The sequence below is a fragment of the Brienomyrus brachyistius genome, chromosome 7 (genome assembly GCF_023856365.1).
Source record: "Brienomyrus brachyistius isolate T26 chromosome 7, BBRACH_0.4, whole genome shotgun sequence".
Taxonomy (NCBI): domain Eukaryota; kingdom Metazoa; phylum Chordata; class Actinopteri; order Osteoglossiformes; family Mormyridae; genus Brienomyrus; species Brienomyrus brachyistius.
Window position 1 is genome coordinate 1,312,090 of NC_064539.1, and position 27,941 is coordinate 1,340,030.

Below are 27,941 nucleotides of genomic sequence, written 5' to 3' on the forward strand. Positions count from 1 at the left end.
ACGTCCCTGGAATCACAGCGGTGAAACCAGTCGCGGAGCCTGGCTCTGTAATTTGTAGCCTCCCGGCTTTCAGTGCTGTTCCGTAACCCGTGTGTGACTGCTGCAGTCTGCCTCACGATAAGTCTCCTCTCCAAGGATCTGCGCTTCTGTGGTTATCAGGAGGTCGACTGTAATTAATTCTCATTATTTCACGGCGAGGTAAGCTGAAGCCTGTTGGTGTCATTCCATCGGGTTCCAAGGTGGGCACACGGAACCTGACTGCATTGGAATAGAGAGGCTGCTTAAGAGGCTTCCTTAAAAAGAGTGATAATTAGAGCAAAATACATGAAAGTGTCAAACCTCTCACCCTGGGGTCTACCAGAAATGCAGTACAGCCTCTCCCCAGATTACGAAGGGGTTACGTTCTGATAAACCTATCATAAGGCACAGTACACTTAACCTAACAAACATCATAGCCTAACCTATAGTCTACCTTAAACGTGCTTAGAACACTTACATTAGCATACAGTTGGGCAAAATCATTAATACAAAAGTCCATTTTATAATTAAGTGTTGGATATTTAAAAAAAAATGTTTTTATTGAAATTTTCTTATTGACGTTAAACATCAACATCCCAACAAATTGAATAAACACACCTTCCCCCATCCAGCAAAATAAATAAATAAAAATGAGGTGATCACAGCAGTGCAAACCTTATAGAACTTTTCAGATGAATCACAGTTAAATATTATGAGTTTCCAAAAAAACGCAAAAGTGTTGAATATCTAATGCAATTTATTGAATTATGTGCTGAAAGTGAAAAACATTTACCCACTAGACACAGAGCAGATGAACCAGATGTAAGCGTGTGTATTGTGACACTGCTGTGGTGTCAGAGACGGAAGGGATGAAAATGGGTTTAAAGTCTCCACTACTTCCCTGTATGGATGTATTTGGGAAGATGTTGGCTTCATAATGCCGTGTGATAATGGAGCCCGTTACCCCCATCCCCCACTCTGTCCGAGCTTCTGCTTCTCGCAACTAGGTATGTAACTATATATCGTGGCACGATAAATCACAGTAAAATGTATTAGGGAGCAGCATGTGGCTCTGTGGGCTAAGCCTGTGTGCCTGTAATCAGAAGGTCGCAGGTTCAAGCCCAGCCTCAGCCTGTGGGTCCTTGAGCAAGGCCCTTAACCCCCAGCTCCCTGGGTGCCGCTACGGGTGGCAGCCCTTCGCAGACAACTTCCTCTATGAAAAAAGAGGAAGTTGTGGGAGGCGTAAAGATAATTTCCCTACGGGGATCAATAAAGTATCGATTATTATTATTATAAAAAATTTATGAGGTTTTGAATCGTGGAGATAAAAAAACTCACTGCAAAATAGCTCAAATTATTATTAGGCTGTGTCATACCTTCGTTTTTCTTCGCTGTAATTGTGTTGTTTAGACAGCAGATGGTGCAATAATTTGCCCTCCCCTACCGGGTACCAGAAGGCTAGTTCATACTTAACTTCTCTGCGTGCTTTTTTGGGCTGCGGACCGCATTGTGCACAAAAGCTTGTGTTCATAGTACATTTGTCAGTGGATGCAGATGGCCGTAATTGGTGCATGCATATATGCAGCAGTGATATTCCACCTGAGCAGGAGCAGGTAGATGTACTACAACAAGCACCAATACAATGTAGCAAAATGGATCAACTTTTTATGAACTGTTTCAAAGTTTTTAGCGTAGGCTTGGGCTGTGTTAGGGCATACTGTGGAATTCGAAATCCTTACAACAAAATTAGCTGGGGACCCCCCAACCTCTGGCAGATTTTATTGCCAAGATTTCAAAATGCCAAAATAGTGTTTCTTTTGAAATTACCTGAAAGTCCATCGTGGAACAATGAATGGACAGTATAAATTTTCTGGACAGTAAAAATGTGGAAACTAGATAAGTGAATAACTCCTCAAGTCCTACAACAGTTCTTGTTCTACACCTAATCAATTATCTTGCACATGCACAGTCAATGTACTGGATCAATGTGCATGATTTCCACTGAGCAAAAAAACTGGGCTACACGCGCACTGTCCACAGCCGTCCGGCACAAATTCACGTCACCTCACACGAAGTAACACTAGAGAATGGCAGAAGTAACACTAGAGAATGGCAAGTGCAGATAGTGGTCAAATTGTTGTTCTATGCCTAAGCCCAATGACAGCCTTCATGAATGTTCATAAACAGTTGTTAACCACAAATAGGTCTTTTCTTAACTTTTTTCATTTTGATTAGGAGGAATATTTTAGTTCATAAGCTGCTACACTGTACGTCAGCCTTTGCTTAATTTGTGTAGATAATTGTTGTTGGTTTTTAATAAAATGGAACAGCGATTTTTTTGATTTAACAAAATGAATATTTATATTGATAATACAAAAATAAATGTTGCATTTTCTGGTAAATACATTTTCTTCATTTTTTCCCCAAAAATATCGTGGAATATTGTGGACCCAATATTGTGGATCAAAAGGAATCATTAATTGGGTGAATCGTTACGTGCCTACTCGCAACACTTACGCCTGCGGACCATGAAGTCAATGCTCCGCCAGCATGGAGTCTGGTCATGTGACTTGACAGAAACCTCCATAAAATTAGAAAAAGAGCTTGTGCATGTACCAGCCCTTTATGTATTTGCGGTGGGCGTGTACCGTTATGGGTATGATGCGATTCTACATCACAAGAATTACAACGATGTGATGGCAAGTTGTGCTGACCATAAAAAATGCTTATCTCTTACCCTGAATTATAAATAGATCATTTTAATCCTGTTTAATGTGGAATTCATCATGTATTGTCTGTGTTCTTCATTTTAGAGCTATGATATAAAATGCTTTGCTTGTAAGCACTTGTAATACCACTTGTCTGTCCATCCATTTTCTGTACCTGCTTATCCTATGCAGGATCGCAGGGTCTGGAGCCCATCCCAGAAGCTACCGGAACAAGGCAGGGAATAACCCAGAACTGGGCATAGTACCACATATAATACCTGTAATACTACATTTGTAATACTAATTAAAATAATTACTAGTTTATATATAGTTACATATATACAGAAACATATTACATAAATGCTAAAATGTATCGTAATATCCAATAAAATGTTTTAGAAAACATTTTATTTGAAATCTTGACTCCCAAATCGGCTGATCGTAAAAATGCATTGACGTATTCCGCTGGAAAACCTCACTGCAGCTTCCCGAAAATGATGGCGCGGGTGGTGACCTTGACTTGACACGACTTCAATGGCCCCCTGCGAACCCTGTCCCCATACACCCCACATGTCCTGACGGCCCCAGCAGCACACTAGCCGGACCAGTATAACCAGTGGTGGTGATTTCCCGTCGCGCTGAGCGGGTACGGGACGCCTGGAGCCACACGGCGACCATACTGATCTGTAAAGCTAAAGCTCCTGGTCATGTGACCTGCGGTGCATTTTCACAACGGCGTCTTGAGCTGGATGTGATGTAACCCCTCCCCCCCCCGCCCCCAGAGTCACCCTTGACCCCGCTCACTCGCTCGCCTAAATCAGCTCGTGCTGACAACACGCCCAGTACCGCGCCCCATCCCCATTCGCTTGTCCCCTCCCTTGCTTGCCACGTCCCTGTCCCCAAGCGGATGGAGGTAACGGTGGCTCGTCCGCCAGCAGGACTTACGGCGAGGCGGAAGACCTCAGTGTGCCGTGGCGGCTCCCCCCTCCCCCACCGAGTCTCGGCTGGAGAGGCAGAAACGAGGGTACCTGTGTCCTGGGCCGCCTGGGAGACGGCCGCTGCTCTGTCTCCATGTAGGTCATTCCAGTTGCCGAGGGGCCGGTCACATGGCTTAGGGGCAGCGCCAGTGTGCCGCTAACGACTTTCCCGCAGGCTCCCATGGGTTCCTTCGTATCTGGCTGCTTCTCTCATGCCACCGGCCCGTCCGACGCTGAGCATCCCTCTGCTCCGTAAGTCTCGACCTTCCTTCTTTGCTTCCGCATGACACGCTCGCTCTGTCGCCGTGACGATGGCAGCCCGGTGCTCGCTTGTGAGGCTGATGGGGTGGGGGAGGGTGGGGGGGGGCAGAGCAGAGGCAGGCTGGCCTCTCTCCCTCTCCGTCTGGTCCGTGGTGCGCCTTTCCAGACACCCGTCCCCTTGCTCCAGTGTCTCTGATGGAGTGGGGGCGGTGAGAGAGAGCTGTCCGCCTCGCCGGGGTGTTCAACCGCTCTCCCCCCATCCTTCCTGAGAAGTGGGCTGTCCTTCTGTCTACAGGAAGCTTTAACAAGCAGGCAGGCGTCAGAGAGACACGGCGATGGGTCGAGCTGGCTAATCGCGGCCACCAACGGCCCCATCCAGAGGAGGCGGGTGCCGTTATCCCGCTTAGTCTCCGCACTGCCGCTCCCCTGTGAGCCAGTGGGCGGACGTGGGAGGGGCCAGCTGTCAGAAGGGCCATCGATCAGAGGCCCGCACGCCCCCCCGAGCGCATGCTGCGATTCAGCGCCTCATTAACATGGGAGAAACCTCGCGGAAGGTCTTGCTGCCTTAAAGGGCCAGCGGCGTCAGCGTCCAGCTTTCCTGTTGCCGTTCCTTCTTTTAAAAGCCTGTATGTTAGAAAGTACTTGGAGGTATGCTTGTCCCATCCAGCATGTCCCCAGGCTTGTGCCTTGCGATTCCTGCGATAGACTCCAGGCTCACCCTGAATCACATGAAAGCAGTTATAATTGCAGGGGAGTTTTGTGTATCTCAGCGGGTTAGAATGCTGTGCCTGTGATCAGATGGTCACCACTGGACCCTTAATCAAGGTCCTAAACCCCTAGTTACTCCAGGGACAGTATGACCCTGATTTCTCAAAATGTACATCACTTTGGATTAGAAGTGTCTATTAAATGAGTAAATTGTCATGTATGGGTTTGTGTTTGTATATATACATAGGATGTAGGCAGTTATAGAAGATGGGTGTATGCGAGTGATGATGAGTGTGATGCCTTTAATGATATAGTTTATATTTTTATTTTTATATACTCAAGTATATAAAAAGTGCTGTAATTACATAATAAAAACAGATTTTAAGGCTCTTTAACAATTAAAGTGGGTTGTATTGTCGGAGAGACTCGTCTCCTGACTCGTCGATGTCACATCAGGAAACTTGAGTGCCCCGCAGGGTGTGAAGCTCTTTGCCGGTGGCCCCCTTTCTCACCCTGTCCTGGGGGGGGGCGGGGGGCAGTGCACATCATCACACAGATGGTGTGAATGCTGTCTGTGAAACGGGCGCGTGGTTAGCCTGAAACATGCATGAAAATGCAGGTAACTAAAATGAAATAATGAGATCAAATATCTGACATCAAATTACTGCTTCACTAGTAAGCTTTAAACGTGTGGGGGTGTGCCTGTTTTTGCGTGCCAGCGATGTCTTTGCTCCCCTACCAGCTGCCACCAAGACACATTATTACCATCATCAGTGACACAGAGGAGCTACATACTGATCCTCTTGCCTTTTGCCTTGAGTCATTTCTCCTCTGCATTGTTGTGTGGCCTGAATCAATAACACTTTAAAATGGTTTTGATTGGTGTTTTTTTTTTGGTACATTTTATTCAGGTATGTTCTGTAATTGTTTGTGTGTCTGATGCTGATACCAGTAGAATGGTCCCCCTCTGCCTGTGGTCTTATTTAGTTTTGTCGTATAGGTAACTCACACATGTTTCAATGAAAACATAGGTTCAAGTTTATTGTAAAATGCACAAAGACAGACATATTTGTGCTTGCATGCTTTTTGTAAACTGTTGTGAAAAACACAAATCAGCCTTGTGCTCTTTGCTTGTGGCCTGTCCACATGTCGGGTTTGTGTGTGATAAATAAGGGACAAGGGCGCTTTATGTCCCTCCATCTCCCGCGGCGGCTGCTGCATGCAGGTCATGTGACCTGTGCCTCCTGCCGGGCCCCGTGATGTGTCCTGAAAGCTGTTGCTTCCTCTGTCCTGGACCCCCGGCAGCGCCGCGCGCCTCTGAGTGGCAGCAGAATGACTCAGCAGCCCGTTCTGGCCGTCATGCATCTGAGATGCCCCTGTCTCACAAGTGTAAAACACAGCCAGACTCTGTATATGCTGATGCCTTTCAAAACCAGAAAGCTGGAGTATGATATGGTTCTAGCTGGTAGTTTATACTTTCAGGAATGATCAAGTTTTTCATGGTTAGCAAATAACTGAAATATTAAAGGTAAAACACCTGTCAGTGCTGCCTGTGACATTTTTGGTAAAATTCCCTTGTGCAGCTACGAATTGCGTGTAGTTCGCCGTTTTTGGCAGCAGGGGGCAGTAGTCCGCAGGCATTGTGGATAGCGGCCAGGGCGGCAGCTGCTTTCAATGAGATTCTCCGAGGGAGAATATCCGGCATCACCCCGAGATGACTGATTCCGTGGACGGGAAGAAGCCGACCAGTCATAGGCGTGGGGTTCTCAAACGCTCCACCTCAATGGCGGCCCAGATTCTTATTATGATCGGCTAATATCCCCCTCCACGTTACACTTTAAGACGTTTATCTGTTGTCGATTTATTATAGACTTTAAACCTAATTGGAAGCACACATAGAGAGAAACGTCCATCAGAAAGAACTGATGTTTAATGACTACCCATTACGAGATACTATGTTATTATGCATCAGCGTATAAACATGGAAACAATGCAACTGCGTGCTTTCGGGACGTGACAGCGGTTTTATACAAATTGTTTTGGGATGTGAAAAACTTGTTTGTTTAGTGTGAGGGGAGACTGGCAGGGAATTGTGAATTGTGCGTCTATAATGAGGCACGAAAAGACCGGCCAGGGATAAACACGGGGGTCTCCGCGCAGCCTAGCACGGCAAATGAGAGGTTATGAAAGTACGCGCTGAAATTGCACGCAGATTTAGCGGAATGACTCCTTCTACATTTAATTTCGAGGTGGGGCTGTTTTCACTGCACAAAAACTGTTGAATAAAAAAGGGAACAATGCATTGATGCTTACATGCAGTCATTTCACGCGAAGTAAGTTGTATTTCCGTTAACATAATTTAATTGTTTTATCCGTTTTGTAGATTTCGTCTTAACTTATTGAAAGAGGGTAGGGAATTTAACGCTTTAATTTAACGGGGTCGCCCGCATTTATAATAAGACTCGAAATGGAAAGTTCAGTTTATCTTTTATTACGTTTAAACGAACTAAAGGGGGAAATAAACCCTTACATCTTTTGAGTCATTAACAAGCGGCGCGGTGATTCAGGAGGCAAGCCGGTAAACCGGGTACCACTCCGGATCCAGGGCCAAAGATACCGGAAAGCGCCGCTGGGAACATTATGCTGGGCGGCCTTTCCCGGCACACGCCCGCTGGTCTGAGTCACAGAGACTGTTGGACAATGGTCAGGGTTTCTTGACTGTAGCGGGAGACTACAGGAGATCCTGCGTGTTGGAATGTGGTCTCTCTTTCCTGTATCATTTACGCTATTTTATCTATCTATCTATCTATCTATCTATCTATCTATCTATCTGGGGGGAGGTTGGTAAGGCCAGTTCTGTTAAGGGGACCAGATGCATTTAACCTTAATATCCTCCTAATATTACTTACACTACACACCATTAAGAATTAAAAGGACAAAATTGAAAATCAATACATTATTTGTGCAATGCTTTGCAGTTATATTTAATAGTTTTTACAAATGTAAAATGTGTAACTCACTCTGATTTCTTGTTTTGCTTCCACAAGCTTGATTATTTTTTTTCTGTGGTTAACTTCAATTTTCACCAACTGAAGCAACTCTGCTATGCTCGTTAAGAGTCTGTCAGGAAAATGTGCTTATGTTTGTGTTTCGCCTATTCCCAGCGCACGAAATTTTAGCCCACATATATAAATCTAAATAATAATGATACCTTTTTTTCAGACCCAAGTAACACGCATTTGGGGGGGGGGGGGGCTCCCTAGAACCACCCCTGCCATTCAGTCAGTCATTCAGTCTATGGCTACGTTTGCGCGTGAATGTAACTCAGGCAGCAGTGGTGGCACTGGGAAGCTGAAGGGGGAACGGCACTCAGGAGGAAGTTGCGCGTGGAGCGCTGCTGCTGCTGCTGCTGCTGCTTTCACGCTTTCGCACTGCAACCGTTTTCTCCATGTTGTAACTAATCAGAATTCCCTACTCTGCAGTGTGACCTAATCAGTGGCTTGTTATGTCTCCTGGGCGATGTAGAGAATAACAGACCTTCTCCATTTTTCATTTATGCTGTATGTTTTGAATCATACTAGAAAATGATGCAGAGGTAATTAAATTTATCAATATGAATAATTTGGGAATAAAATATTGGCTCTCAGGATGCATAGAATTACTGTAACTTAATGACTGATGACAGAGAAATGTCTGAACTGAACTAAAGAGGGGCATCAGAGAGGCCACACACAACTACAATGGTCAGATTGAGGACCAGTCCAAAACAACATTGTAACATCTGCCCTGCCTCTGGTAACACCTCTTTCCACAATGAGCTTAACACTTTTTATGCACGATTCAAAAGACAGAACAAAGAGCTACTCTGCCATCTGCAGACTATGAAGTTCTGGCAGTGTGATGTTGAGCCAACCCTGGGCAGAATTAATGTTAGCAAATCTCCCAGACTGGACAGTGCATTGGGGCGTGTGCAAGAAGCATGTGCTGATCTTCACCAGCATGTACAACCAATCCCAGGCTGCGCCCGAGTCTTTAGCAGCTGGAAGTCTAAACAACTGCAGTCCTGTTATACTGACTCCCATAATGTTGGAGTGCTTTGAAATACTGGCCCTAACCCACATCAAAGCCAACACCCCCAACCGCACCCTTGACAAACATCACTTTGCTTACAGGGTAAGCTGATCAACTGAAGACGCGATCTCATTTGCTCTTCACGCCATCTCACCCCACATCATAAGACCTATGTCAGGCTGCTGCTTATCAATTTCAGCTCAGCATTCAGTGCCAAGGTGGTCGCCCGAAACTTCTGGATGTCAACACACCACCCCGTAACCAAATGCGGGATTGTCTCATCACCAGACCCCAAGCTGTCAGACTGGGCACCCAGTCCAACTCCACCCCACTGGGCTGTGTGCTCAGCTCACTGCTCTGTACACCTTTCACCCATGCCTGCCGTCCCACTTCTGCCTCCAACCCTGTCACCGAGTTTGCCGATGACACTGCTGTTCTCCTACAGCGATGAGTCAGCATACAGAGAAGAGATGCACAAACTGCCCGGCTGATGCTGCCCATGAACACCAAGAAAACAAAATAACTCATTGCAGAGTTTAGGAGATCCAGATACGGGAGATACCTCCTTGGCCACGCAAATGGTGATACTATTGAGAAAGTGTTCAGCTTCAAGTTCCTTGGTGCTTACATCCCCTAGGACTTCACATGGCCTATCAGTTCCTCCTCTCTTACTGAAAAAGCACAGCACCACCTGTATTTCCTAAGGAGGTTAACGAGAGTTCACTTCCCCCAACTGGTAAATTTTTCCTGATGCACTACTGAGAGTGTTCTGACCTACTGCATAGCATCAGCGGTCACTCTGCTGGCAATCAGAGAGCCGTGTCGTTAAGTCGTTAAATTAGCTAGATAGATTATTGGCCTACAAGTGCCACACATCAAGGGCATCGCCAATGATCAGTGTCTCCAGAGGGCCATTGTCATGGTCACAGACCTAACTCGACCTAGTTGTGGACTCAGTTGTGGTCTCCTGAAAGATAGAGGCAAGCAACCATTCACCCCCCTGCAAATAATTTTCTCAACTGCCCTACAGTGCATTGTAAAGGTGAAAACACACAGGGCAACTTTTGAGCAATGTTGCCGGGCAACCGCCAATCAGATGAGAAAAAGCGCAACTCATTACGATATGGATGATCGCGTAAAGTTGCCGATTGCCAATCACGATTTTTCAAATAATTTGTTGCCCAGTATCAATGGAAAAGTGACTGAACAACATTGCTCAAAAACTTGCCCTGTGTATCATCATCCTAATACTACTGTATTATCAGAGGTGGAGATTTTAGGTCCAGAGAATACAAATCCAGACCAAGATTTTGTTTCAACCAACCAGACTGTGACTGTTTATACTCAACTGGTTGGTTGAAACAAAATCTTAGTCTGGATTTGCACTCTCTGGACCTGAAATCTCCACCTCTGTGTATTATCCTGGTTTTATGTACAGCATCTCCATTGATTCACCAGTTAATGGCAGTGCTCTAATATCTTCTCAGCACTGTACTTTGTTCATAGTATATTCTTTGCCCCATACTCTTTCTCGTACTTTGTTCTCATTGAGTACTCTGTTGTACAGTATTACTCATTTTGTCCAGTCCTTCATCATTTGCAGTCTTGCACTTTGCATTATCTCAGTTGCAATGCAGCCTGCGATACATAGCATCTAAATTCAATATCCTGACTCCTACTTTTCTTGGATTCTGAATACAGTGTTGTATTTGTATTCCGGTACATTATTGCATTTCTTTACTCTTGAGAATGTTCTGTATGTGCATCAGCGGTAGCTGCTATTCAGGTTTGTTGTACTAGTGTAACCACACCTGCGTAATAACAATATGACCCTTCATCCTCCAGAAAGGCTCAGTTTCTCACACCGTTGACAGACGTTGTTGACAGTGTCTGGGGTTGTGCTGTAATCTCTCAAACTTTTATATATTGTGCTGTATAAAGTCTGAATGAAAGGTCCAAATAGAAGCGTTTGTGGAACTGGAAGAGATGTTTTCTAAAAAACTAAGTTCTCTGAGGGTGAGGTTGGTCTTTGCAGGGCAGCTGTCAGCTCCCAATGGTTTTGTTATCGAACACAAATAAATACATTTACCTGTGTGAAGCTGGACCTGAATTAATTTTGATCCAAGACCTGCAATCTTAATGGCAGAGCAGATTTACGAATACATGGACCACTTCTAGATTGGAACCATTGAAATCAACTCATTAGCAAAGAATTACCCCCTGTAGCCTGCTTTTGGGGAATCTGCCATAATATCCGGCAGACAGTATTAGTTTTTTTTAGTTAATTTATTTTGGACATTTTATTAATGTCCAACATTAACCAGGGCTCAGATAGAAATTCTGAGCCCCCCCACTTGGGTTGGCAGTCTGAATCTGAAGAAATATGGAAACCCCCCCCAGATGATTTGTGTACAAAATTACGGGATAAATTGCATATTTTCTACATTTTTTTAGATAAGGAACAGACAGTGAATCTGCCCAGTTTTATGTCTGCTTCATGTATTGAAGGACCCCTGTAAAGTGCTGGGCCCCCTGAATGTGCCCAGGAATCCAGGCCCATACTCCTGCACTGATCATTACACTTCTCTATTCTATCAGCGTTGTTCAAATATTTTGCGTAACTACATCTGTTCCTTGGATACCTTCCCTATCGTGCTGGACTGCCTCTTCTTGCTCGTGGTTCCAAACCACAGGCTCTTTTTCATTGGTGCCAGTGCATATTTCCCACGTACAATTATTTTGAAGCATTTTTTGGTGCCTCTGTAATTAAGATGTGGTTGATTGTTAACCGTGCTTACATGTGGTTTTTAGAAAGCAAGAAAGTTTCATTGCACATTTTTTAATACAAAAAGAGTCTTCCAAAATGGCTTGTTTTGCAACAAAGTGTGATTCTCGGTAGTAATACAGTGGCGGGAGTCCTTACTTTGATTCCTGTCACCAAAGAAGAAAATCAATATTGTAGACGTTGAGTTATGCATAAGAGCGCTGGAGATGACATTAGTGGTACTTAGATTAAGGGAGAGGAGCCGAAGCTTAGGGTATCGATTGACCCTTAGTGAGAGATCTTCTTCTCTTTTCTGATTAGGTCTTCAAGTTTCTCCTGCCTTATAGAACATAAATGCAAATCATTCCTTTAATGATCATCAGAGTGGATAATTTCTTAAGTGATTGGTCTTGTATCTCAGGGGGTTCAGGTTCAGTTACAGTTACTTATATGAAATTGCATTGAAATTGTAAAACTCTGTTATAAAAGGTGTCTAGCGCTTATGAATCTTCCAGTGACTGGCGTAAATGAATGTGTACAGGCTACTTGTAAAGCGATAGTTGGGGGGCTCTGTGGATTAGGATTCTCTGCCTGTGATTGGAGGGTTTTTGGTTCAAATCATGATCATTATGCCACTGGGCAATACCTTTTACCATAATTGCAAGCTGACCCTGGTTTCTTATTGTAAATCTACTAAATAAATAAATAATAATGTTGAAATAACTGGGCATGACATGATGGCTCATACCAGCAGGGTTAGTGTTTTAATCCCGCCTCCATTCTGTGTGTATGGAGTTTGCATACTTTCCCTGTGTTGTACTGGTTTCCGGCCACAGTCTAAAGACATATGGTTAAGTGATACGATGTCTCTAAATTGCCCATTGTGTGTGTTCCTTGCGACTAGTGTTTCAAACCTGGGTGTGACACATTCTGTAGATATTTACTCATGTATTATAATGCATATTGCTGTAATGTCTGCATTGCTCTAACAGCGTATTAAATTATTAGGGGTGGGACATGATATTAGGGGGGCAGTGTGTGGCTCAGCAAGCTGAGCTTCTCTCCCTGTGATCAGAAGGTTGCTGGTTCAAGCCCTGGCCTTGGCAGAATATTCATCTGTCCATAGGCCCTTGAACACAATGCTTAATCCCCAGCTCCTTGGGCACCACAAGGGGGTTGCACCTACAGTGTCACCCTCACAAGAAAACCATCAGCTGCATGGACAATAAGATGGGGCAAAGCAGAAAAAGAGAATTTATTCACAGGGATTAACAACTATCACTATTCTGTGCTATTAGCTCACAATAAGTACCAGTTGGTAGAGGAACCATACTGAACTGTATTTACTCTAAAGTGAATACATTTTAAAGCCAGTCCCTAAAAGTATCGATATTATCTTTGGGCTACATACCCAGATATTTTGAAGCAGTCACACCATGCAGCCTTTTTGCCAGAAGGTTCTCCAGCTCAATCTGAAACTGAAGGTCATATTTATGCAGCTGTGAGGACACACCCTATCAGTCTCCAAGAATAGCGAGTGTGGTTTATACTGCTGCTGGCGCGCTCCAGCTGACCGGTGGCTGCTGCTTCTGGGATGTGGACAAGACACAGGGGTCCTCAAATGAAGCCCTTATCACGAACACTGCGGCCGAGGGCGGACTGAAAATCACTCCAACGAGATGGGAAATTGTCCAACTAAGCATCGTGTGTTACAGTCAAATGGTCAGATTGGTTGGGTCGGGTTTTTCGTCCACATTTTTGGAAATCTTGAGCTGTGACTGAATTGAATTAACACTAGACCTTGTAAAAAATTGCATCTATAGCAGTGTTTCCAAATCTTGTGCTCGGGGACACACAGCAGTGCATGTTTTTGCTGCCTCCCAGTTCCTGGCAAGGAGCCTAGAGGGAGCAAAAACATAAACTGGCTGGGGGTCCCCAAGAACCGGATTGGGAAACACCGATTAAGAGAATGCAAAACGTGGATGGCTCGAAACTGTGTAATGGAATTCAACAAGATCTACTGGGGGGTAAAAAATTGTCTGTTACCAACTGATTTCCTCTGTATTACAGCAGCAATTATGCACTGTCTGGTTGGGCCAACACTTTTATTGGTTGATTAGCAGTGTTGGGCATTTCAGGTCCAGAAGCTACAAATCCAGACCAAGACCTTGTTTCTGCCAACCATGGAGTACTCCACTACTGTAACTCTTTATGCTCTAGCAGTTGGTAGAAACAAAATCTTGGTCTGGATTTGTAGCTTCTGGTCCTAGATGCCCAACACTTTTGATTAGCTTGTGGTCTTCACTGAATCCCACTATTCGATTTTAATATGTAATTATTATCAAAAAAAGCAAAACATGCTAACTACAAAACTCATGTGTTTGTTTATTCAGGCTACTGCTTGGATTTGTTTGGATTGGCTACAAGTAGAATACAAGTAGTGGATAACTCATGTTGATACGAAAGGGTTTGCTGCTGTATCAGACAGCCCTAAGCGGGTTTGCTGCTGTTTCTTGGAATGGATATAATATGCCGAAAAGTTAGCTGCGGGGATTTAGCAACATATGTAACATTTTTTAGTTGTTTAGCTTTATATGACACTCTAACATTTTGTACTAGTACATTGAAACTGTCAGGTTTCGCGGGTGAGGACGGGCAGGCTGGCAGGAAGTAGGCAGGGTAGAACGAAGCAGGCAGGCAAAAGGCGGGGAAAACTGGGGATTTATTAGGGGCGAGACGGCCACGGGAAGACCAGGATATCGCAACGACACTAACATCAATGACGGACATCGGACAGGGCAAGACGTGGACTGATATAGACAAAGGACAGGGTGAAATATCAGGATACAGCTGGGCATGATTGGGGAAGCACACGTGGATAATCAGGGGGCGTGGCACACACGAGGATCGGACGAGCCGGGCATGAGAGAAACTTGGTTGCCTTGCAATTCTGGGAAATATCTCAGAAACAGTACAAGTGAAGGTGTTGCATCGTGTAGTATTTTTAGACAGAACACAATAAGTGCTTTTTTTTGCCATTTCTGTCACTGTGTGTCTTTACATATGTAGCATGTATGTGGGATTCCAACTGCTTCTCCAATACAGGGTCATGCGGTATATATGGGTGTCTGTTTCTTGAAAATATTTCTCATTGGAGTAAACTAGTAAAAAGTATAAAATCACATTTTAAAATACTGCTGCTCTTCATTAACCTCTTCACAGCCTGTAACTCTCCACCACTTTATTCGTGGTGTTTATCCTTTGGCATCCCAGAATGCTTTAGGTCAAAGGCAGACATGGAAATATGAAAAATATCATAGTTCTGATGGGGGATAACAAAGTTCAATAACGTTTTGTGGTTATTCTGTTTTCTTTACTCGATTTTCAACTAATCAATAGTTTTACCTACCTACAAACAACGCAAACTTTAGCTACCCATTTAATTTTTGCACAGTAAAGACTGTCCTGGACGACTGGATAGGCACCACTCTGTGTTCTAGGTTTCCAGCTATCTTGCAATCGACTGCATCACTGTGAATTTACAGATGTGTTCCGTAACTGTTCCTCCATTAGCTGGTGGTTTTATGAAAAGAAACAAGAACAAATATAGAATTGCATAGTTTGTTCCTCCCCAGCCGCTGGCTTGCTGATTGTCCTTGCTTACTGCTGTTTCACCAGGCAGCAGGCTAATGTTACATTTGCAATATTTTTACATAGAGTTTCCTTGTTATAAGGGGGAAAGGAGGAAAGTCACGGGATAGGATGCAAACACAACACTACTGAAATTAAGGCCACGGACCTGGCAGCTATTTATTTAATGGAAGGTTCACGTACCCTATATTACCCTCTGAACATTATATCTGTGGGATGCATTTCTCTGTTTATGGAAAATATACTGTCCATGTTTAATTGCACCCCTTCAGTCAGAGGTTTTTGTTGTTGTTGCTGCTGCTGCTGACAGACCACAGCAATGCAGTATTAAGCAGGAATTTTGCTACTTTAGTCCTGAAGATTACACTTTGCATGCATGTCCCTTTGCAGAGATCCACATCATTTGTGAAAAGCAAGGCGGGGGCCGCCGCTGCCGCCGTTGCCGCCGCCGCTTTCTGCACTTCCTCGATTCTCTTCCCGGAGATGGGCGTTTTTATTTTTAATGTCACTGTGAGCTGGTGGTTTCTGGTGATCTTTATTTTGTAAAAAAAAAAAGGGGAAGTTGTCAGGCGCCGCGGTCCGGGTGAAAGGCAGGATGTTTCAAGTTTCCCTTTTGATGTTTCGGCGGTCCACGCTTTGTTCCTGCGCTGCGGTGGCTTGTGGGAAACGGCTGAACTTTTTGACGCCGAGCCGGAGATAAGCTGAGATTCTCCGTGGCAAACGCCTTAGTCTTTCTCCCCACCTCCTCTCCAAACTGCCCTCCCTCCCACGGTGAATACGATGGAGCTCCGATACCGCCGTGCGTTTTAAGCTGCTGCCGGATAGTGGCGGGGATGCACTTCCCGGTAACACTCACCAAACTGCCGGGAGACGCGCTGCAAACGCCCGGTGAGCTTGCATGTCAGTAGCCACGGCTTCAAATTCCGGGCACCAGGTGAAACAGCACTCCCTTTCATTGGGTTTCTAGACAGCTTTCTTTATATGCAGTTGCCAGTATGTATATTATATACTTCGCTATGCAGCCGGACAGGGAAAAGTAGCGAATGTTTGTAACTAATCATAAACTTTAATATTTCGCCTGACATACATACTTTTAAAAAAGTTGCTGCCAGTAACGTCTTCTAGTATTTCTAACGATTGCATGGTAAAATGTGTATATCAGATACGGGTTTCACTGGGTTTCGCGTTATAAAGCGCCATAAATTCTGGTTGCATATCTAAGCTGTTTTTTTTGTCGTTTCCCGCTTGTTGTTGCTTCTCAGCATCATGTTGGTTTGTTCTGGATACGAGCACTTTCCAAGTTCCCGATGAGTTTCAGGTTCATTTGGTCATTCGGCGCATCAACAAAAATAGGCTACGGTAATTATTATTATTATTTTAAATATATGTTATATAGTATTGGAAAACGAAAGGAGGACCGTAGACGTGATTTATACCAAAACAGCTGTTTGGCGTCATCATCATGATCATGCCTTCAAGGAAAAACACAGAAAAGACATCGCTTATAGCAAATGTCACTGCTTATAACTCTCAGTAAAACCTTTTTTCCCCTTTCTTGTTCTCCCAAGTTACTTTCTGTTCGAGTCCTTGGTTAGATAAACGCTTCACTCCGGCTTTTATTTTTACACGCATTCATTTGGGATAAACATGTGGCTTAGAATGTTGTTTATGAGTAGTGGATATTTTCAAAAACATTTCCAGGGAAGTTTATATGTTTTTTAGCGGTTATGTTACTGTCCAGTTTCGCTGTCAGATAATCGCTTCTTTATTGTTGAATTCCTGTCCTCTGAAATATATTTTTTAATTATTTTCCATAACAAATTGCAAAGCACCATATATATATAGATATGTATTGAAACGATGACCCTTCTACTACAAACCAGATATATATTTCAGTATATTTATAACGGAATGTTGTTTGCGTCACGTTTGTTGTTTGAAATGAGCAGGCTGTGATCCCTGTCTTTAAAGGAATTTGACCCTTTGGTTGCATTGGCAGCAGTTTGCATATACTCCCCACTTATGTGTGGGTTGTGACCACGTTATATGAACTACTTCCTCTGTTTTGCTCAGTTTTTGATGGTGTGTATGCCCTATGAAACTTTGGTGACCCGTCCAGGGTGTTCTCAGCCTGTGCGTCCTGGAATAGGCTTCAGGCTCACTCTGCACTAGCGGTTATGGAAGATCGATGAATGGGTAGGTTTCCAGCTAGCCAAATCTAAAGGTCTGCAGACTGTCCAACAGCTGAAACCACGTGACTTGCTATCTTAGACTGACCTCACTAAAGCAGTTAAAAGCTGACCTAGCAATCCCTGTTCTCCCTGGTTGAAATGGAAAGACATTTTTATTGATCAGACTAAATACTCGTAATTTGCAGATGGAGTGTCGTTGAGGTCCTGTTTTCTTTTCTGAGGTAATGGTCATGGTGGCCAGGACTTCCACTGTCCTTCCAAATACTGCCAGTTTTCACCCAATGGGAAGTGAAGAGGGAAATAATGAAAATTGAGTTAAACTGTCTGGAACCTAACAGGCAATCCCGGCCAACACAACTTTCAGAACCATAATTCTTCCAGTTGAAAGTCATTCCTTACAGCAGGGCTCTTCAAATCTAGACTTTAATTCCAAGTCCAGGTCTTGCTTTCAGTTCTCCCAGGTAGTTAGTTTAATGATTTCTGGTAGTGATTGGCGAGAGGCTTCACACCTGACTCGCAGGTAAAGGAAGGCCGGAAAATCAGTGGGACTCAGACCTTGAGGATCGTGACTTGAGTAGCCTTGCCCTAAAGGCTCTGTTTCTCAGTCCAGTCCTTCGGGACCCCCAGAAGTCCATGTTTTTGCTCCCTCCCAGTTCCCATGAGTTGAGAAGGATGTCGTTAAGGAGATAGTATGGGCTGTGATACGAGGTGTTAAGCTAGAAAGGACAAATCAGTCCTTTGGTCCAGGTGTTTACATCCATCCATCCATTTTCCAAACCGCTTATCCTACTGGGTCGGAGAAAAACACTTTCAAAGTAATTCTTTGACGGTATTTTGTGACCCACTGAAACGGCGTCCCTGATTACCGTAACGTACGTGCCTGACTTGCACTGCACACAGCCTGTGTATGTGACTCGGGTTTGCTGTAGGAAGCGAGTCTTTTCCGGTGTGTGACCTTTCTCATGAGACCTGTTTTCATTCCCATTCAGTCTTCCATAACGGTAAAGTAATGGGCGTCGTGTAATAAATCTATAAAAGCAAATTAAAATATGATTGCAAGAAAGAATCTGCTTTAATCAAGTCTATATTGGAGGTAGTGCCTGTTATCAATTTGAATGAATTATAGGTTTTTATTAGAAAACCATATCCGGCAGTTCATTTTCCATGGTTATCTGATATGAGGTCATGGGAAGCCTGGTATGTGTCCTTGTAACCCGTATAGCATCATGACAGGTTAGACCAGGAAAGGGATGCCAGCCAATCACGGGGCTTCAAAAATTGATCTATACATTCAGAGCACAATCTGTCAATCCATTTTTGATGGCTGTTTATCTGATACTTGGTCATGGTAAGACTGTAAGACTGGTGTATCATGGGACCAACAGAGGAGGACCTCGGGTCGACCTCGCAAGTTCATTATGGAGCTATACATGCAGTGCTCGACTGGCGTAACTAATCCGTTCCACAAACCCTTACGTAAGTCAGATTTTATACAAGTGGGATTTTAACTAGTTTTTAGCCTCAATCCCCCCTCCCCCGAGTCATTTTGTTGAATGAGTATATATTGAATGCTTTAGTTGTTGGCGCATCTCAACTGTGCAGCTAAACAAACTGTTGCGTTTTGGCAGGTAACGGCAAGGACATTGTGGAAGTGCCTATGAGCTTACCAAGGTCAGCGAGATGCTGAATCACAGGCACTGTGTGTTTTTCTTTCACCTTGTTTCATCAAAGAGTGTTCATGTGCTGCCACTAAACCATGACTTACAGGCAGTGATTGTTTTTTTTTTTTTTTTTTTTTTTAACTGGAAAGTTTGATAGGATTTTTTTTTTCAAATTCGAGTTTGTTGCTGCCTTAATGCCATGTATGAAATTAATCTATATATATTTTTAATAAAATGGGAGCAGAAACTTGTGGAGTAATTCATTTCGGTACATTGTGTTTGCGCTCCGTGTTGGATGGCTTGATGGATACACTAATGTTCCAATCACTACAGTGTGTCATCTTAACAAAGAAATACATATTTTAATAGAGAGGCCATTTAGCTGTGCCTGTATTCCAAAAAAATGCATTTTGCATGAGAAACACGTCTAGGGTCAAGGGTATAAATTGGTGTTGCTTGTCCTGCTCCCCCCCCTGCTGTTCGTGTTCTTAAAGGACCCTATGGCCCTCAATCCTCTGGCTTTGTTATGAGAACTGGACCTACTCTTCACACCATCAGTGCTGTGCACGCTTGCTAAATCGCACCCCCTCACCCCCGTTATAGGAATTTGCGGCTCCGTGCCAGCCGGGCCTAACCGTTCACCTCACTTATTCCGCCTGGTCGGATGTCGGATGCAACAGAGGCAAGGTGTGACTTTCCTGAATCTTCTTTCCAAGCCAACCCTCTCACTGAGACCCAGTGGGTCACGTGGTGCTGAAGAGGAACTCACACGCTCAGACTAGGAGTGTCACCTCTGTAAGCCACCTCCAAATGACTGACGAGTCCACAGGAGGTGCTTACATAGTGGAGGGACCCTGACCCCGTCAGCAGACAATGGGACTCAGTGTTAGCAGAGAAGTTGGTGGTCTTTGGTCCATAAGTCAGTCTTTGCTTAGGCGAGGCAGCATCTTAATCGATCCTCTCTAGAGCCTTGTGAAGTCTGTTCCCTTCCTCACTTACTTGCATCTTTTGAGCCTTTTTATTATTAGTGTTCTTAATGTTAGATTCCTTGGCAGATATTATCCAACCTGCCATACTATTGAGAATGTAAGGTTAGACAATAGAGCAGTTGGGGATTCAGGGTCTTGAGTAAAATTACCCTGCTGACCCTGGGATTTGAACCAGCGACCTTCCGATCACAGGCACAGTAGCCCAACCTGCTAAGCCCTCACATAAAGGTTTATCTTTTTGGGGTGCAACTCTTCATGTCAGTCCTTCATAGCACCTGATGTAGCATATTTAGGTTGAGAGACTGGGCCTGTCCTGGTCGTAAGATCTTTAGCTTGAGCTGTGATATTTGGTTACCAGCTCTTGTTGCTGCCTCTTCATTCATCACCCCATACGACTGATGGTTTGGATCCACACTGTGTTTGTGCAGCATCCCCTCCTGTCTAACACGCTGCCCACCCCAGGGGGCTTAAACCTGGTAACTTTCCATGGACGTATGAACTGAGAGAACCAGTAAACTTTCATTTGCTACTTTCTGTTTGATATGGTTATGCTTATTTGGTCATGGATTTTTGGAGTTGAACCTTACAGTGGGGAAGGTTGTTGTGAATCCTAGGGCTTATCTATATATATATATATATAATCGTTATATGTATGTAAATACATTTTGCATTTTTGTTCCTCTGTGTGTGGGGCATTGCGTTATACTGATATCTTATCCAGGGTGCTACGGCTTTCAGAAAGAAACCTTTTTTTTTTTATCTTATTCACCGTCAGGTTGCCTGTCCTGCAGTGCCTGTAAGATAGGTGATAATTAGCAATAATGTATGAAATGCATTCATGTTTAAGAAAGAGTGTTACATTTGTGTGTATGCAATATATATATTGGAAAACAATTTGGGGTCTGTTTCATGCCAGATGACTCGAGATGGTAACAATTTCCTGTACATGGCTTTTCCTTTAACTTGTAAAATTTGACAATTGCATTGTAGTATATTTCAGTTATACATGTTCTGTAATACATCCACCTTCCCCTCCCCCTCCAGGTTATAAAGTTGTCATATTTCAGCTTACCAAAATTTAAGAATTTCCTGTGATTTTAAGGGGATTAAACATCTTCTTTCGGAATGGCTGCTTGTGAAATTAATGAAATGATCTTGTCACTGTAGGTCCTTTATATAAACAATGATAATAGATATAGCAACTAATATTGATGCCTTATAAATTAAATCTTGTTTTGTAAGTTAATCCTCCAGTGCATTACTCATGGCATGAATGTACAGCAGAAATATTCTGACTCGGTTCAGCATTTTAAATTGCATATGGTTCATGTCAATGAATAAATCTTGCTTATCAGCTTCCCTGTTCTTCCTTAGAAGTGTGACCTCATATTTTGGCTGTCTATCAGAGCCTGCCTTCCCTTTTAACCTAAAGAATGGGTTTCCCTTTAGAAGAGTCTTCCTCAGTACGTAGTCCATCCATAATTATACATGCATACATCTGAGTGCCATTTGAAATGATCCCTGTCAGAAATTATCAGTAAAAATTGTGTATTGGAACCTTGGTAGATGAATACTGCCTCTGTATGTAGCCTGGTTGTTTGTGCCAGAAACGTCTGATTGAAGTGAAGGGATGCTGGCATGAATCTGCATTTTATGTGCAAAAACAAGAAGAAAAATGTCACAGCTAAAGACCAGGGAAAACATTCCCAGTTTTCATCCCTGGGACGTGCCAGTTTAATGGGAGGGGTTAGGCGAACAGCCCCCTTAAATTGTTAAAACTACTCAAGTCCTGAGTAATATTACTCCTGGTTATTGTCTTTTACAGGTAGTAAGGTTAGTATACGATCTCATATACTGCAGCACTAACAATACATAACTTTGGATTGTGTTTGCGCTACATGTTTGTTTGTCTGCACTTTAACGACGTTGCTGCTCTATGTGGAAGAATGTCCCTGTGGAAAAAGTAAAGTTAAGAAATCTCCACGTCTGAACCTGTGATAACCTTTATCGGATTTCTGCTGCTTCAGGGTTGAAAATATGTTTAGTGGAAGATACTTTTTTTTTTTTTTTTTTTTTTTTTTTTAATGCACCCACAGCAGACATTATAATGTACAAACTGACTCACTGTCTCCTCACTCAGTCAGCCGAATTAACCCCTTTTTTCGTGGTCTGTTTGTACCCCTGTATATCTCTTCTGTTGGGTACCATAAATTAATATATAGGTTTTTTTCCTACTGTCTATAACCATAGCAAATATTAATTAGCTAGACAATTTATCAAATATGATTAGCATGTTGTGGTTATGCTATGCTTATGTAATGCATTTTGCATTCCATTTCTGATAAACCAAGAGTTTCAAAAATATTATGCATATAATTATAGTTATTGATCTAGATGTTTCTTAATGGATTTTTCTAAGCTGTAAGGAAAATTATGCAGAAAACAAGGCTTTACACGATGGGCCTCAATTCCTGGTATATGTTGTTTATATGGACAATCAACAGGTGGCACTATAGCACAAACTTTTGCAGTCACTAAGTTGCCCCAACTACAGGCTGACAGATATGTCTCTGCTAGTTGTTTTAATAACGAGACGCTGGCAGCATTAAAATAGGTTTCTGTTATTTCAGAGGATGCATGTGGCATTACGGCTCCTTGTGTTTACAAAGCCGCCACGCTTTGATTTGTGCTGCTTCCCATTCGTTTGTGAAACTAGCGCGCGTCACGCTGCCAGAACATTTTCAGCTGGTTTCCCGGCTCCTCACGTTAGTGCATGTGGGCTTATTTCCGTGCGACGTGTGCGATTGCCCTCCGTGAAGGTGCTGCTCGCCCTCTGCCCCTCCTCCCGAGGCTGGTAGGGATGGTGCCCAGTGCTCCCTCGCACCAGACGCTGCGCGTCACTCGGCTTGCTTTCCCCATGTGTGCGTGTTGGCGTGTAAAATATGGCGCTAATAATCATGTCGGCCGTGTGATGGAGCGGGGGGGAAATGACAAAGACCGCTCAGCACGTGCCTCGTTACGCAAAGAGAGAGCGCGGGTCCGTCTCGGGCTTTTTCGCCGTGCGTTGTCGCTGCTGGGAGTGAGGGCGAGATTTTGGGCACGTTTATGAAACTATCAGAAGTCGGGCAGACAGACAATATTCTAAGCGGTGAGACGGGTTCCGTCCATATTGCACTGTTTAGTAAACTGTTGAGCATTCCCCCCGTTTTCACTCTGGGTGGGCTCAATGAAAATGTAATTCATTGCCCTCGTTTTGAGTTGCACAGTTCTAACTAAGAGGCCGACGATCAGTTCGGTCCAGCTGCAGCCTTTTCCTAGTAGAAGAATTATTATGCAACAGAATTATTGTTATGAAACAAATACAATTAATAAACATGAACCCATATTTTGCAGTCATACAGGATAATCGTTTTTTACCCATTCTAGGGATAATTCTTTTTATTTATTTATTTATTTATTTATTTATTTATTTATTTATTTAAGTAATGAAAGTTTAATGCCACTAACAGTACTGCAGATGTTTGCTGCTTGCTATAGCCAGTTATACAGTTTATTTTAAGCTGCTGTTAGTTTAAAAAAAATAAAAGACTGACTCAAAATGTTTGTGGTCAGTCCAGCTGTTGGAGCAACCGCAAGCATTTTAATGCCTGGCGAATCTGAGTGGAATTTTAGCTCTGTCTCGCTTGGCCAGTGTTAGACCCACCGAATGGCGTGAAGGCGCCTTACAGTTGACCTTAGTGTTGCACAAGAGTAACAACCCCCCCCCCCCCAGATGATGGATTTCCATTTTAGTAAGTCACCAGGGTTAAGTGGTCCCACAGCAAGATTACCAAAGAAAGCTAACTGCTCCTCATGTAGCTTCTCTGTTTTTGTTCCATAGGAACGTTTTGGTTTGAGCGTAGGTACTTGGGGATGAAATTTGTTACATGTATCATATAATCGAAGCATTTTATTTTTAAGCTCTTTGAAGGCAGCAGCAAGCTTTTCCGTTCCTCTATCCCACTATGTCAAACAGGCTGCTGTCGAATGGCTTTCCGTCGTTTTAGCTTGTATCTCATTTTTTGGAATAACTGAATTGGGTTGTTTTCCCTTTAAAGCTGGGAGGATGACTTCACTAGGAGTAATCCATGGTTCCTGCCAAAGCAGCCCCTTTGCATAGCGGCCCTCCTGTCAGCATTGGCGAAGCGCTCATCGAAAATACCGCACATCAACGGCCGCCATCCCCCTGTGGTTGCGAAATTAAGATAATGCAGATCCGCTCGCAATTACAGCGTCAGTTACCTCATCCATGAGGGCAGCTAGGTGTCTGGTTATGACCCCGTTCTACAGATATCATAGATTTCATCAGTTCAAACTGAGTTGGGGAAAAAAAATAATAAATCAGGATTCACTGTTCAAATGGTCAAGTCGTACAGAAAGAAGTTTGGTTTTACAACCACCAGATATGACTTGTGTATTAAGATATAAAGTTTTGAGGTGTCCGAAGGCAGGATGCTGGGAAATTCGATAAGGCTGTAAAATTCTCAGAATGGATAGTCACTGGCTGGGTTGTTCGCCTTTGTTAAATGGCGTTTCTGTTTGTTTCCCCTGCCTCTTCGGCCTTCCCAGCGATGCGGGGCTGAAGGACATGCTGGCGGACTGGGATTCGGACATGGGCAGCACGGAGGGGCTGCGGGCCAGTGTCGACACCCTCCACAACGGCAGCCGTGGAGACCAGGACGCGGCCCGACGCCTAGCACGTCGCCTCTTCCACCTGGAGGGCTTCCGGCGCTCTGATGTGGCCAAGCATCTCGGCAAGAAGTGAGAGCCTTACTACCGATGTTCTCACTGGTGTTTCCTTCTTTCTACCTGGTAGATTCACAAAGTAGACCAGAGGCCTCCGAAACACCAATATGGTGGCTTGGAATGGGGGGGAGGTGGAGTGGATGGATGGATGGGGGATGGGGGTGTATGATTGGATAGATGATGGTTCCAGTTTTTATCACATCACCCAGCTTGCAAGCTTAGTAGATGCACCCAGGCCAGGATCTGTGAGAGAGAAGACAAACCCTCCCTATTTGTGGGGATGGGGGGGGGGTGGATGTACGTCTTCTGCGTTCCTGTTAGAAGGAAGTCTACAGTCCCAAGAACATGGAAGAGTCCCGATTAGAGAGACAATTTGCAGAAGATGTCTGTAATGCTCTGTTCCGGAGGGTTCTGGGCATAATAGTTGTACTACCTAATTTTTATTTTAAGTTAAAACTTAGAGGCCAAAAATCTTAATGAAAATTGAATGTACATATCAAACTTTTGGAAGCCTACAAACAAAAAACGACATCTTTAGAAATGGATGTTGATCACAGTGTCTTACGGAACAGCAAAGTGGAACTGCTTTGCTCACGTTTATTTTAGTGCTTTTATTATGTGGAAAAACAAACCGCATTTCACCTTTCGGGTTTTAAGGAAACGACATGTGTGACCACAGGATGTTTCATGGAGGGAAATGGCATGATTACCCAGCCTCCCTCTCTGCTCTCTTCCATAGCAGAAGGAGGATGTGAACTGTAGTGAAATATGTATGATTTCATATTTCTTGCATAATTGCGCTATGCAGTGTACTCTGAAGAGCATAACTGCTCCATGCCGTGATTGGCTTTTTTTATTATGTCTTTTGTGTAGTTATTTTTTTGTTGTGGCTGTGTTATTTTGTTCTTTTAGAGCAGAAACAAAAAGCCCCTTGTATTCTTGCAGAAGAAGGTCCAAACCAGCAATGTACAGATCTCACTGTAGAACGTTTGACCGTGAGCTTTTTTGTCACTGTTGTTATCTTGGTTCCTTGATGGCCTTTCCTCATTTCTAGTCTCCTCTGCCCCCCCCCTCAAAATCTTTCACCTCCCACCAAACCCTCACACACTGGGAAGCAAAATGCACTCCTCTAATATTATTCCTGATCCCTCCCACCTCTTTGTGGACTCCGGCAAAAGCCAAAGCATGTCCTCAAATGGAGAATCACCACCGAGTCAGCCTTGATTGCAGTCCTGTGTGCAGAATAACGCGCTGAAATTAATAACAGGTTCCACCCCCCCCACCCCCCCTGCCAGACTAGAAGCTAACTGCACCGTGGCTACATCCCACTGTTTTCTATGTTTAGATATCTCCGTTGGGGAGGGGGATGAATATACAGTCCTTCATGAACACCGAAAAGCAGAATTCATAAAATAAACATATTCAGGTATTATTTGGTATTGTTCAGTTTACTCTGTCCTGCTGGCCTCGGTATTTTCACTGTGGTTTTTATTACTGCATTATGAGAAGCACTACAAGAATATATCGCCACACAGAATTTTAATTAACTTTTATGGCAATGTCAATTATGTCTGTTTTGTGGAAGGCTGTCCTCACGTCCTCCTTCTGACTCCCCGCTCACCCCGTCCAATCTGACAGCTCCGGAAATAATTCAAGAATTGAATTCTGGAGCCAACGGGCTGGACCAGGAGTTAATCATATCAGTGTTTTATGCACCGTGAAAGGATTTAAGCTCATTTAAGTACTTCGTAAATGGGAAATTTATGGGACGTTAATTAAATTCGCTCTTGCGTTCTGTTACCTCATCGGGCTTTGCAGACCAAAGGGCATGATCCGAGCTCAGAAATCAGCCATAAATCTGTTGACTTAAAAAGTCCCGTTGCTAAATCTGTGTATTACAATTACATTGCCATTCCCTTTGTCCCATCAGATTCCTTGAACCAATCAATTTGATCGATCAGCTCTTTAAATGGAAACAAGCCCTCATTACTCAACAACGTGCTGGGGGGCAGCCTTGGCGAGCTGCAAGTGGCGCGTGACGCAGTCCGTCCTTCGTAGACACCTCTCGTTTTAGTGAGATGGAGGTGCCGAGGTAGAGGCCAGACAGAGATCTGCTTTGCTGAACATGATTTGTTGGGCTGGAATGGGAGCTGTGAACGTGTGTGGGGGTGTGTATGAAACTGATATTTTTAAGATGAAAAAAAGAACAATGATGAATGAAGAAATGGGTAGAAGTTATGGCCCTTTTGTTATGTGTGGGCGTTCTGGAGTACTCTAGAAGGCGTGATTTTTAACATGCACGTTGACCCATGACCCCAAGGACAGAGCCAACCATGTATGAGCAAACCAGGATTCACCCAGTGGCAGGTGGTGGGTCTTTTTGAAATAATTTTATTCTTAGCAGCCCGTGGACGCAGCACCGAATCTAAACAAGGTGTGATCTGTGTCTGCAGCAACGAGTTCAGCAAGATGGTCGCCGAAGAGTACCTCACCTTTTTCGAATTTACAGGGATGACTTTGGACCAATCTCTCAGGTACAGCATCCCCTACCCCCCGTGAGAGATGTATCTGCTTACAATAGTATCTGCGCATTTCCGAACTGTGCCAACTGTACTGGATGATTCTACCAAGGAAATGACCTGTCTCTCTCATATATATAGCTGTGTGTGTGTGTGTGTATATGTATATTAATGTATGTATATATATGTGTGTGTGTGTGTGTCTGTCTAAATATAACGTCAATGCAGGTATGCTGAACGATGTTGAAAGGATCTCCTGAATGGTCCATATAGAAACTCTGCCCTTCCTTCTTGTGTGTGTGTTTGAGCACCCGGCCCAATGTCTGTCTGATTTGTACGTCCATGTCCCCGGGTCCTGAAAACTCGCTAGGTCACCACGCTCAGCCTTCCTTTGGAGCCGTTACTCTGAAAAAAGCTACGTGGGTGTCTCTGGAAGCCCCTTACTGCGGGCTTCAGCTGTGCCTGCTTGCTGTCGCAAACGCAGTTGCCTCTCTGTTTGGGGTGTGCTATTAGGGTCAGGGTGCATGTCCCCAAACGACTTGTTGGGGTGTTGTACAGCAGCTGATTCTGTGCTGTCCTGGTCTGATGGGGGAGCACTCTTGATAGAAAATATGCACACTGACCATATTTAATTGCA

General features: G+C 43.9%; 1 protein-coding gene across 9 annotated transcripts in view; it reads left to right on the plus strand.

Moving 5' to 3' along the window:
* psd3l (pleckstrin and Sec7 domain containing 3, like) overlaps positions 1–27,941 on the plus strand; it is a 118,656-nt gene that overhangs the window by 31,015 nt on the left and 59,700 nt on the right. For 6 of the 9 annotated variants that reach the window (XM_049021278.1, XM_049021277.1, XM_049021282.1 and 3 more), the window contains 2 exons: positions 24,609–24,800; positions 27,239–27,319. In XM_049021278.1, coding sequence (XP_048877235.1) covers positions 24,609–24,800; positions 27,239–27,319 — 273 coding nt within the window. Of the gene's footprint in view, positions 1–3,803; positions 3,956–15,788; positions 16,093–24,608; positions 24,801–27,238; positions 27,320–27,941 lie in introns of those variants that run through there. The other 3 variants (XM_049021284.1, XM_049021286.1, XM_049021285.1) reach the window with 3 other exon arrangements.